At 37.3% G+C, this 12,986-nt stretch overlaps 1 protein-coding gene across 1 annotated transcript in view; it reads right to left on the bottom strand.

Moving 5' to 3' along the window:
• LOC120075625 (DNA gyrase subunit A, chloroplastic/mitochondrial) overlaps positions 1-12,986 on the bottom strand; it is a 54,721-nt gene that overhangs the window by 3,242 nt on the left and 38,493 nt on the right. The window contains exons 24-26 of the mRNA XM_039029191.1: positions 6,798-6,918; positions 6,630-6,684; positions 6,428-6,527 (exon numbers count right to left, since the gene is read on the bottom strand). Of these exons, the coding sequence (XP_038885119.1) occupies positions 6,428-6,527; positions 6,630-6,684; positions 6,798-6,918 (276 nt within the window). The remainder of the gene's footprint in view (positions 1-6,427; positions 6,528-6,629; positions 6,685-6,797; positions 6,919-12,986) is intronic.

Here is a 12,986-nt window from a genome sequence, read left to right as displayed (position 1 = left end):
CTAAAGAGGATTTGAACCCCCAAAGGCATTGTCTTTTCAAAACAAGTTGTACAATCAACAACAAGGTATGCAATGTCATCATAGACAGTGGAAGTAGCGAGAATTTTGTCTCCAAAAAGCTAGTGGCGACTCTAAATCTCAAAGTGGAGACTCATCCAAACCCATACAAGATAGCATGGGTAAAGAAAGGTGGCGAGGCACAAGTAAGTGAAATTTGCACCATTCCCTTTTCAATTGATAATAGCTACACGGACCAAATAGTATGCGATGTATTGGAAATTGATGTATGTCACATATTGTTAGGGAGACTATGGCAATATGATACTCGAACCTTACACAAGGGGAGAGAGAATACATACGAGTTTAATTGGATGGACAAGAAAGTGGTCTTACTTCCACTAAATAAGAAGAATGATAAAGGCGTAAAGGTGAAAAAGGAAGACAGCAACCACTTGTTTATAACAATTAGTGGAAAAACTTTGATGAAAGAAAGAGAAGAAGATATATTAGGACTTGTTGTTATTGATAAGTCCGAGGAAATACAAGAGAATGGGTCCCTCCAGTGATACAAGAATTGTTCGATGAATTCCCCCTCCTTAAAGGAGAACCCGAGGGGCTACCCCCATTGAGAAATATTCAACATCACGTTGACCTAATCCCGAGAGGAGCCTTGATTTTTTCAAAAGAGGACTTGCAGAGTGAATACCACAAGACTCGAATAAGGCTGAGAGATGAGTGGAAAACTGCATTTAAGTGCTACTTCTCATTTGCAGACCGATGGCCAAATGTTGTTACCGCATTGAGTTGTCTTGTGACCTATATATTAATCCAATATTCAATATTGCTGATCTCGAATCTTATTTTTGCTCTGGACAGCTTCCATTTAGCATCCTAATTGCCTCGCAGACGAGTCCAATCATGAGGGGGTGGATTTGATACAACTAGAAGGCTTATTTTTATAATTAGCTATAGTTAGTTTGTTAGTTTTGACTTTAACTATAGTTAGTTTGTTAGTTTTGAACAAACTTGTAATCTTTCTCTATAAATAAAGCCTCTTTCCTCATTTTGAGGAGAGATCATTGATTCAAAATTTAGATTTTTGGTTTCACACCACTATCACACTCTAGCTCAAGTGTATTAAAAGATCCTAGACAAGAGATCACAAGGTGGCTTTTTAAGAAATAACAGAAGTGGCTATGATTTTTTTTTGGAGTCTGTTTCGGAGCTAAGATTGTTTGCCAACGTAGAAGAGAAGAAATTGAGAAAACATTTCCAACCAAATTTTAAGCCTCAAAATTAACTGAGCTAGTTTTATGATTTTATCTACCTTAATGAAAAGGAAAAAAAGGAAGGGATTTTACATGTATACAACTAAAATAAAAGATATTGCCAAAAGCAACGAAAAAGGGAAGCAATGGGCCTATTTGGTTGGCAATCTGAATTTTGTTTTATGCTTTTAGATTCATTCGATTCAACTAATGTGTTTGGCAAACAATTCTGAATTCTATTTTTTGATTTTTGTGATCCAAACTGTGAAATTTGAAAACATTTCTATGTTTTCATTATGCCTAGATTTTAAATTTTAAATTTTAAATGTAGACTAATATTAAATAAAGATAAAAATGTTAAAAAATACAGTATATCCTGTTAAATTCAATTCATTTTTCTATAATAAAAATATATATAATGTAATGTATTATAGATTATATAATGTTACAAATAATAATTATACAATTCTTTTAATATAAAATATGTCCATAAATTAATTAAGACTAGTTTATAGTCAACACAATATTAAAGGGTAAGTACAACTAATTTTTTGATTTACAAATGTTATAATTCTATAATTTAGGGTTTTCCATTTTTGTAAATATTTTGTGATATTTTTCTTTTCTATGCTTGTTGTACTCTTATATATATTCATATCTTTGGTGAATGAATAAAGCATTCTGATTCTTTCTCAAACCTAAGAGTTTTACATGGTATCAGAGCTCTCTAAATAAACTTACGGTTTTTGTGAACCTTAAGGTTTGAGAATTTAGAACCCATTTGTCATACGTTTAGGGTTTGTGGAGAGGTGAGTTTACTCACATCGCCGTCTTTGGTTCGTTCGCCGTCATTAATCACCGTCGCCGCAATCATCTGCCACCACCGCCACCGCCTGGTAAAAAAAAAGGTTGTTTTTTCGACATCACCCATTCCAACGAAAGCCCAACCGCCGATCTACAAAACCCCAAAGTCCGGTTGCCATCTGACCAGCGCGTGAGGCTCACACCACCGTTTGTTCCAGCCTGTTGTCCGTCCACGCGCCAGCAAGTATTAGGCGCGTGCGCTGCCGTTTTTCGTCCTTCTTCAGTGGGTTTCCTCAGTGTTGTTGGCTCTTCTTTGGTGGTGTGTTTGTTTGGGATATATAGATATACTCATTGCTTGTGTAGACATCTCTTCAGTAAATTAAGGTTTGATTCTTTGTTGTCTAGTGTCTACTTTTTGAGGTAATGGTTGATAAGAAACCAGTAATGTCCGAGATTGTTCCTATGGTGTCAAAAATAACTGAATACAAGTTGAATGGATCCAACTACTATTCATGAAGATCAAATCCAGGAGGTGTCGTTTGATATTATTGTCATAAACCTGGCCATACGAAACGTGAATGCAGAAGATTGCTAAATAAGGGTCAGAGGATGCCATCACCCTCTGCACATGTCGCCTCTACTCCTGATAATCTTGACAAGTCAATTACAATTTCTACAGGGGAGTTTGCTAAATTTCAGCAGTATCAAGAGTCATTGAGCGCATCATCTTCTACTCCCATTACGACCATCGTAGAGATATGTAACATTTCTAAATGCCTTTTTTCCTCCACGTCAAAATGGGTCATTGACTTTGGTGCTACAGACCATATGTCAGGTAACCCTAGTTTATTCTCTACCCTTTGTACATCTATCTCTTCGCCTAATGTCACTATAGCTGATGGAACCTCCGCTCTTGTTTAAGGATTAGGAACCGTGCATCTCACTGAATGAATTTCTTTGTCATCAGTTTTAAATTTACCAAATTTCTTGTTTAATTTGATTTCGATCAGTAAACTCACTTGTGATCTTCATTGTTGTGTCTCATTTTTTCCTGGTTATTGCTTATTTCAAGATCTTACGACGAAACAGACTATTCGTAAAGTGCGGGAAGTTGGAGGTCTTTACATCTTTGAACCATAAACACCTAGCCATCACATGCTCTAGCATGTCGTCTCCCTTTGAAGAGCATTGTCGTTTGAGTCATCCGTCTATCTCTGTGTTGAAGAGTCTTCATCCACAACTTCAACATTTGTCTTCTTTCGATTGTGAGTCATGTCAGCTTGCTAAATTTCATCGTTTGAGTTCGTATCCTCGAGTCAATAAATGAGCTAGTGCTCCTTTTGAATTAGTCCATTCTAATATTTGGGGTCCCTATCCTGTTGAGTCCAAAGGAGGGTTTAGGTATTTTGTTACACTTTTCGATGACTATTCTCGTGTTACGGTGGTTATATTTAATGAAAAGTCATTCTGAGTTACTTTCTCATTTTCGTAACTTCCATGTCGAAATTCAAACTCAGTTTAGTGGTATTCTTAAAATCCTACAGAGTGATAATGCTAAGGAATATTTCTCTCATACACTCAAGTCTTATTTAGATACCCATGGCATTCTTCATCAATCTTCTTGTGTTGATACTCCATTTCAAAATGGGGTTGCAGAACGAAAGAATTGTCATCTCCTTGAGACAGCCAGAGCTTTGATGTTTCAAATGCATGTTCAAAAATCCTTTTGGGCTGATGTTGTTTCCACACCTTATTTCTTAATAAATCGCATGCCCTCTTCCATTCTTAAGGGTGAGATACCTTTTCGTACTTTATGCCCCAAGCAACATTTGTTTCCCNACATTTGTTTCCCATTCAACCCAAAATATTTGGTTGTACCTGCTTTGTTCGGGATGTTCGGCCTCAACATACCAAGTTGGATCCAAAGTCCTTAAAATGTATTTTCCTTGGTTATTCCCATGTCCAAAAGGGGTATCGGTGTTATTGTCCTAGTCTAAATAAATATTTAGTCTCTCCTGATATCATGTTTTTTGAACATACCCCATTTTCTTCATCACTGTCTTTCTCTTCGAACAAGAGTCAGGGGGAGCATAAGGAATTAGAGAATGATTTCCTTGTCTACACAGTTATTTCTCCTTTTGATCCTCTTCCTGATTCATCTCTTCCTGTGGCTACCTCCACTCTTCCTCCCACCGTTAAGGTCTATACTCGACGACAACCTCCTCCAGTTCCATGCCCTGTACCAGAGTCTTCTTCGTTATTGGATCTAGAAACGGGTGATGATCTTCCTATTACTCTTCGTAAAGGTAAACGTACTTGTACTCATCCTATTTCCTCTTTTGTTTCATATATAACCATTTGTCACCTTCCACATGTTCATTCATTGCATCCTTAGAGTCTGTATCCATCCCGAAAACTGTTCATGAGGCTTTGTATCATCCTGGTTGGTGTGCCGCAATGGTGGAGGAGATGACTGCCTTAGATGATAATTGTACTTGGGATTTAGTTTCTCTCCCTGCAAGAAAGAAGGCTATCGGTTGCAAATGGGTGTTTTCAGTTAAAGTCAATCTTGATGGTTCTATTGCTCGGCTAAAAGTGCGCCTCGTAGCGAAAGGCTACGCACAAACTTATGGCGTTGACTATGCTGATACTTTTTCTCTTGTGGCCAAAATGGCATCTGTGAGGTTGTTTATTTCGTTAGCTTGAATCAACCATTGGCCTTTACATCAGCTTGATATTAAAAATGTATTTCTTCATGGTGATCTTCAAGAACAGGTATATATGGAACAACCACCAAGGTTTGTTGCTCAGGGGGAGAATGGAACGGTGTGTCACCTTCGTAAATCCTTGTATGGATTAAAACAGAGTCCACGAGCTTGGTTTGGTAAATTTAGTCAGGTGATTGAAAGCTTTGGAATGCGGAAGATCAAGTCAAATCATTCCATCTTTTTTAAGAGATCTGAGGGTGGTGTCATCTTGTTAGTCGTATATGTGGATGATATTGTGATTACTGGTGATGATGCTTTAGGTATCCAGTCTCTAAAGACCTTTCTTCATAGTCAATTCCATACAAAAGATTTGGGCATGTTGAAATACTTTTTAGGAATTGAGGTAATAAGAAGCAAGAAAGGAATTCTATTATCACAAAAAAAATATGTACTTGACTTGTTGACTGAAACAGGAAAGCTGAGGGCTAAGCCATGTAGTATCCCAATGATGCCCAACCTACAGCTCACAAAAGATGGAGAATTGCTAAAAGATCCTGAAAGATATAGGAGGTTAGTAGGAAAACTTAATTACCTTACAGTGACTCGACCCCACATAGCCTATTCAGTAAGTATTGTGAGTCAGTACATGTCATGCCCTACAGTTGATCATTCGACTGCATTGGAACAGGTTCTTTGTTATTTGAAGGCTGATCCCAGGCGTGGTTTATTATATAAGGATTATGGTCATACAAATAATGAATATTTCTCAGACGCTGATTAGGTAGGACCTAAAGAAGACAGAAGATCAACCTCAGGGTATTGTGTTTTTGTTGGTGGTAATTTGATTTCTTGGAAGAGTAAGAAGCAAAATGTGGTGTTACATTCAATTGCAAAATCAGAATATAGAGCAATGGCACAATCTGTGTGTGGATTTGGATATATGAACTTCTTGTTGAGTTGGGATTTGAAATCACCATACCGACAAAGTTGTGGTGTGATAATCAAGCAACACTTCATATTGCTTCTAATCCAATTTTTTATGAAAAGACTAAACATATTGAAGTTGATTGCCATTTTGTACGTGAGAAAATTCAACGAGGGTTGGTATCTACAGGATATGTGAAGACTGGAGAACAATTACGAGATATCTTCACGAAAGCATTGGATGGAAGGTATAGATTATCTATGTAACAAGTTGGGCATGATTAACATATATGTTCCAACTTGAGGGGGAGTGTTATAATTCTATAATTAGGGTTTTCCATTCTTGTAAATATTTTGTGATATTTTCCTTTTCTATGCTTTGTACTCTTGTATATATTCATATATTTGATGAATGAATAAAGCATTCTGATTCTTTCTCAAATCTAAGAGTTTTACGATAAATATAACATCCAAAAAAATTTGTTTAAATTATAATCCAATTTCTGAATCTAGTACCAAATACATACTTGAAAACATGAAATACAACTTTGTTTTCAAATTTCTATTTCCAAATTCCCTACCAAACATGCCCGTAAGGAACTTGGATTTTTGTTCCAAAAAACATGACCAAATTTAAATATTTCATAGTGAGAACTATGTCAGGAACATTACTACTTGGGAAAAATGAATATTTTAACCAAATAAGCACTAACTAATATTTACCTGGCATAGCGAGATTGTATAGAAACATCCCGAACCTTTATTCTATTAACTGTACCACTTTGGCTTACTAGAACTACTTGTTCATCACTTTCACCATCCTCTGTAAAAAAAAAAACATAATTTGTTATAAGAAAAAAAAAAGGAGGATACAAGAAACAAAAGAAAAAAATTATAAAAAAAAAAAAAATGGTTGATCCATTACCTGCCAATGAGAATCCAACTACAAAAACAGCTGCCAAGCGATCCTCTAAGGAAAACTTAATGACAATAACAAATAAAGAAGATCAGATAAGGAGGGACTTAAAGAAAGATTAGTAATGATAAGTAGATTAACGATTCAGTAATTAAAAAAGACATGAATTAGAGATACCTTGTATCCAATCAAACCAACTCTATTTAAAGGAGACAAGCGGAAACTGCTCAATGGAACTCGCTTTCCAAATCCACTTTCGGACACAAATAAGAGCCATGGACCATTAAAGCCCTTGGAGCTGGAAACACCGAAGCTAACGATTAAGATTATTTGCAATAACCATTAAGCTAACCATTAACAATAATACATCGACTCTCAATAAACTATTTCAAGACTTTCATACTAAAAGACTGCCTAAAATACCAAACTCTTGAAATCATAGGGCTCAAACAACCAATATTCAGAAGGAACCTATATTCGTTTACACTCAAGAGGAAAAAGAAGATCAAGAATTTGAAGGAGATCAATGGGCTGAGAAACTTTTTGTTGATTATTTCTTTCTTTTTTTTTTTTTTTTGGGGGGGGTGGTGGTGGGGGATTAATATCTCCCTTGTATTTATTGTGTTATATTTGCTTGCTGTATTTTTTTTCCTTATTTGTAATGCGATGTTTCTTCCATTTAAGAAATCATTTCCTCCTAAGAGAAATAAGAAAGTACATCTTTTGGCATGATACCAGAGCAGTCCATTGTTTGAAACCCTAAAATCCCTAATTTTTTTGAAATCCTAGAATCCTTACCTACCTCCGCTTGTTCACCGTCGTCGCCAATCATTCCTTCTCCGATTTCCTGCCATCGTCAATCACATCTCGCCGGACGTTCGCATGTTGCCGACAACTTCGCAGTTTTGTTCTTTGCATTTTGTTGGTCATTGCTCGCAATTTTTGGTTATCGATGGTCGTTCGTGAGTGGTCATCGTTGGTCGCCCCTATCTGAAGCGTCCGCCTCTGATCGCCGCCATCTGCCACTATTCGTTGTCAATGACGGGTTTGATTTGTTTGCTTTTCCTTTTTAGACCTGTTTTCTCTCCTCTTTTTACCATTCTTGCTTCGGCTATATAAGATACTAAGTCATCTGTGGCTAAAGTCGATAAGGGTATCCATTCCAATAGCCCCACTACCCAAATAGCCTCTTTATCAACTTGGTGTTAAGAATGCCTTTCTCAATGGGGATCTTGAAGAAGAGGAGTTTATAGACTTGCCACTTGGTTTTGAGGTGGATCTTGGGGTTAACAAAGTGTGCAAGTTAAAGAAATCATTACACAACCTTAAACAATTTCCTAGATCATGGTTTGAACGTTTTGGAAAGGCAATCACGAGCTATGGATTCAATCAAAGTCAAGTTGTCATACTTTGTTCTATAAACATATTGGAAATAGCAAGGTTGTTGTTTTGATAGTGTATGTTGATGATATCATACTTACAAGTGAGACAGGACTAAATATCTTGAAGAAAAAAACTAGCTAATAATTTCCAAATCAAGGACTTGGGAACCATAAAATATTTCCTAGGCATGGAGTTTGCCAGGTCCAAAAGTGGCATTCTGGTCAACCAAAGGAAGTATATTCTTGATCTACTGAACAAGACAGGTTTACTTGGTTGCAAGTTAGCAAAAACTTCCATTGATTAGAATTTAAAATTGGTAACATCCGATCCTTTGCACTTCCACACAACTAGGGAATGCACTCTCCATCCTCGTCCTCGCCCATTTCCCGTTTTGAGGGGTTGAGGAATCCCCATTCGGGGATACGGGTTCTGCAAGGAAAAATTCTTGCTTTTTATTTTATTATTTTTATTATTTAAAATTAACTAAATTTAGTATTTACATTGAAATTGTAAATTTTGTATAAGAAGTTAGTATCAATATTAATATAAAAAATAAAATTAATAAATAAAAAATATATTAATTAATGGAAATTGTAAATTAAGTATTTGTTTAAATTAATAATTAAAAAAAATATTTTAGTTCTTTTTATATATACATTTAATAGAAATTAAATTCATTTATTAGAAAATTAAAATTAAAAAAAAAATTAACTAAAACCAGCTACTATTTTAGTAATTTATATATATATATATATATTAAATTAACAATTGAAAAAATTTGGGGCAAAGGCAGGGGTCCATGAGATTGATCGTGGGGCTTAATTAAACATGGTCATCTCCCCTTGCTGGCACATGAGATTGATCGCATGGAGGACACAATCAATCGAAGGTGCACCTCCCTCTCACCCACCAAGGAAAAGGCTGAAAACAGTCACTTGCTCAATGAAACCACTGCTCCATCTACTTTACCCAATGGATTGCAACCACTGCTCCTGCAATACCCAATGGACTTAAGCATGTTTCTGTCCTTCCTTAATATTTAGCCGAGGCACCAAACAATGGGAGAGTGTGGAAAGCTGGTTGTCCTACCTTTTTGTCTGACGCGCTCCATCCTTTGACCAATGATCACACTTCCCAAGTTGCCCAATCTGTTTTCTCTCCAATGCTGCACACTGATGGGCCGTCAGCATCAACTGACCACCCACCTCCTACCCCATCAGCAGTCACATCATTACTTTTTGCCTCTCACAAGCAACCACTCTCCTCAAATCATTCTAACACTCCACCAATTGTCCAAGCTATCCAAACTTCCCTTCCCACATTTTCTCCACAAACTCTTTCCCACCAATTTTCCTCTCTACCCTTAGTCATAAACCCCTCGGCCATTTCATCTCCCCAAGCACATCTTTCAGCCCTCCCAACTGATCCCTCAAACAAGCCTCCTACTCTTCCCCATCATCTCTCCATCTCTCCCATCCGAAAGCTACAACTCCATTTCCATTATCTCTCCCATCCGATTCTACCCTGCCCCCCTCCTTCACAAACGGCCATGGAGAATCTACCAACTAAAGAACCTCACCTTCCTAAGAATCTTAATCTTCTAAACCACCGAAAAGACAGACTCGCCTAAGAGGAAATGATCAACCAAATAATGAAAGAAAGACTTGCATGAAACCTCTTCAAAGGACTAGGGCTCCAGACTCTTAACATCCCTTCTCCCCAACCTAAAAGGGTGACCATCAAGCAAAGTAAGAAGGATGGACACCTCCGAAGCTTCCCTATTGGTAAGAGAATGACAAAAGCCAAAGGAAAAGAAACACAAGCTCCCAAATCACACAAGAAAGTCTGCCACAATGATTTTTGAGAGACGATAAATGATATAACCAAGGAAACGTGATACAAAAAAGACTCTCCCCCACCCAATGATTCTCCCAAAAAGTAAGTTTCTCTCCCCTCCCCATGACAGACCCATGAAGCAAAAGAAGCAAAAGAAGCAAAAGAAGAGAGCTCTTTCGAGATGTCCCGACGCCAGAGAGAGTTAGACGTAGAGGAAAAGTGCCATAACCATTTGGCTAAAAGAGATTTGTTGTGAAACCTAAGATTCACAATATTCAATCCACCCAGAGTATCAATAGTCTCCCATCTGACCAAATACGATCCTTTACCTTTCTCCTCACCCTCCCCTTACCAAAGGAAGTCTCGCATCTGCCTCTCCAAGAGCTTACACCCGACTAAGAGCCTTAAAAAGGAAGAAGTAAACATAAATGCCACTCAGAACAGACTTCATCAGAATTAGCCTACCAACTTTAGAAAAAAAGCTTTTCATCCGAGAGGCAAACATTTTTTTTTATTTTATCCACCAAAAGGTCCCAGCAAGAGGCAGACTTGGGGTTACTACCAAGAGAAAGAGAGAAGACTGCAAATATCACACCCAACCCATCTCCTAAGCTTAGAATCCTCGCAATTCATTCCCATGATACTACACTTAGCCCTATTAATGTTTAATCCGACATTTCTTCAAAGAAAGTAAGAATATGGTTCAACATGAGGAACAAGCTATCCTTAACCAAGCAGAAGAAGAGCATGTCATTTGCAAATTGAAGATGGGAAAGGGGAACTTTGCCCTCCCCCACCTCAAAAGGCTTAATAACATTACCTTCCACGCACTTGCTAACCAAACTACTCAAAACGTACACCACAAGAAGGAAAAGGAAAGGAGAGAGAGGACCTTCCATAGCCACCACCTTACCTCTAGGGCTCCCATTAACGAGGAAAGGAAACCTAACGTTTCGTGTGCAACCCCACACCCAAATCTGCCAATTAATTTTGTACAAACTCATGATAAGACTAATCGGCCTAAAATCCTTAACCCTACTCATATTTTCCTTTTTAGGGATAAGGCACACAAAAGTTTCCGCAACCGAAGAGTTTAGGATACCCCTTTCGTAGAATTCTAGAAAAACTAATCCTCTTTTATCAATGGCCAATTATCTTGATAGAAATCCATGGAAAGCCATGGTCAACTCCCTCAACTTATCCAACCTGCAACAATGTGGCTTCCTTCTTAACCTTCACCAACAACACTGATTCTTCCTCTTTGAAAGCTCCTTACCCTCCACCATCTTTGAATTACCCTACCAATCATAACATGGGAGCTTCCTCAATCAACTACAATAGCTATGGACCACCCTCTAGTACCTTAAAAACGGTTTTCCGACCAGGTACTAAACATTCCACAACCATCATTGCTATTCCATTTGATGCCTATCTTTCCAACCCCATGCCACATTCGCCTCACTCTCTTCATGAACATCTGGGCGATGACTGGTATGATTTAATTCCTCTATAGAAGTTTTGAGTCTCCTCATTAGATGGCATTAACACCAAGTTTAGAGAACTTGAACTTCGCATTAAGGCAATCCTAGCTCATAAGCAATTGAACCGACAAACAACAAAGAAAAAAGGGCTGAGAGAGCTTCGAAATCTTGAAAGCTTTACATCTTTTGATAAAAAAGAAAAGGCATTGATCGGAGAAGGGTCGTCATCAACTTTATTTCTCCATAATCGTTTCTTGTGTAAGGATGTGTGAGTTCTGGTTCCTTTTGGGGCATTCTTCTTTTGTTCTTAATAATCTTTTGGTTGTACATCTTCCTTTCATCTCGTACACTTTACATCTTTCTCAGTTGTATTGCTCCCTTTTGTATGGGCATCTTCTATTATCTTTGGTGTATCTCCTTATTGTACTCTTTGGATATTTCATTCATCAATGAAGTGTTTCTTATCCCAAAAAAAACCCGATTATAATTGGTCAATTTCGGGTTTCATATTAGGTGGACCAAGAATAACTATAGCCGAATATTTATATTTACAATAAAAATCGATTCAATAACATCTGAGATAGGCAGCATCAGTGGCAAGGTTATGAGGTTGGAAATGACAGTTCGTGTGTTCGATCTATGGAAACACAAACTATTATATTCTGAGATAATTTACTTAACACTTGTGCGGCAAAGTTCGTAAACTCTCTTTTGGGTTGGCCCACTAGCACAAAGTGAGCTAGTGGCCCGCTTGGAGACCAATACCACCAAGCCACAGATTAAACAGATGTGAACTAGGTAGACCAAACCGATTAACCTATTAGAAATCGGTTCAACGCAGATTGATCAATATTCTTTAGGCAATTTGGTTTGGTTCTTCAATTTCCTCAATAATTCTAGCGGTTCAACGCCGAGCTGAATCGATTACACCTCTAGAAAACCCATCTTGACCTACCTTTAGTTGTCAAGGAAACTTGTTGGACCTTTAGATTCTATGTAGGCCCACAATTTGTTTGAATTCATTTCCTCTAAATCTCTTTACTTTTTCACTAGCCGCAATGAACTTTTGACTTTCCTTTTTTTCTTTTCGGATATAAAACTGAGCTATCATTAGAGAGAGAGAGAATGAAAGAATGCAAGGAGCATACATAAAATCCAAACCCCAAATGAGCCAAATTAAAGATGAAACCTAACAAACAATTACAAAAGTACTCATACGATAAAGCCAAAAGGTAGGTATGGAACCTAATAAGGAACCAAATTTTCTCCCTAGACCGCTCCATCCATTTAAACACACTAAATTTTTCTCCCCGCTCTAGAAATAAAGCATAAATATTTGCTAACTAGAAAATATATATGTACACACACATACATATACATATTTTTACTAAAGGATGAATGATGCAATGACTCCAGTTGAACATAGAACTGAAAAACTTGAGGCCGAAATACACTGATGCCAAAGTTCTGAAATAAACACATCTATATTGTCCATGCATAATCACAACTACAAGACAAAAAATAATTGAGGTCCTCTATTGGTCACTTACAAATGTTACAATACTGCAGTTCAATCAACAAGAACGAACTATCGAAATTTCAAAGCCAATTCAAGGGCATTTTACGAATAGCCGACCTGTCTAAGTTTCAAGCTTCTTCACAATGA

This window comes from Benincasa hispida, chromosome 4 (assembly GCF_009727055.1).
Source record: "Benincasa hispida cultivar B227 chromosome 4, ASM972705v1, whole genome shotgun sequence".
In the NCBI taxonomy this organism is placed as follows: domain Eukaryota; kingdom Viridiplantae; phylum Streptophyta; class Magnoliopsida; order Cucurbitales; family Cucurbitaceae; genus Benincasa; species Benincasa hispida.
The sequence above is the reverse complement of the archived record's forward strand: the minus strand, read 5'-3'. Positions and strand labels throughout refer to the sequence as shown.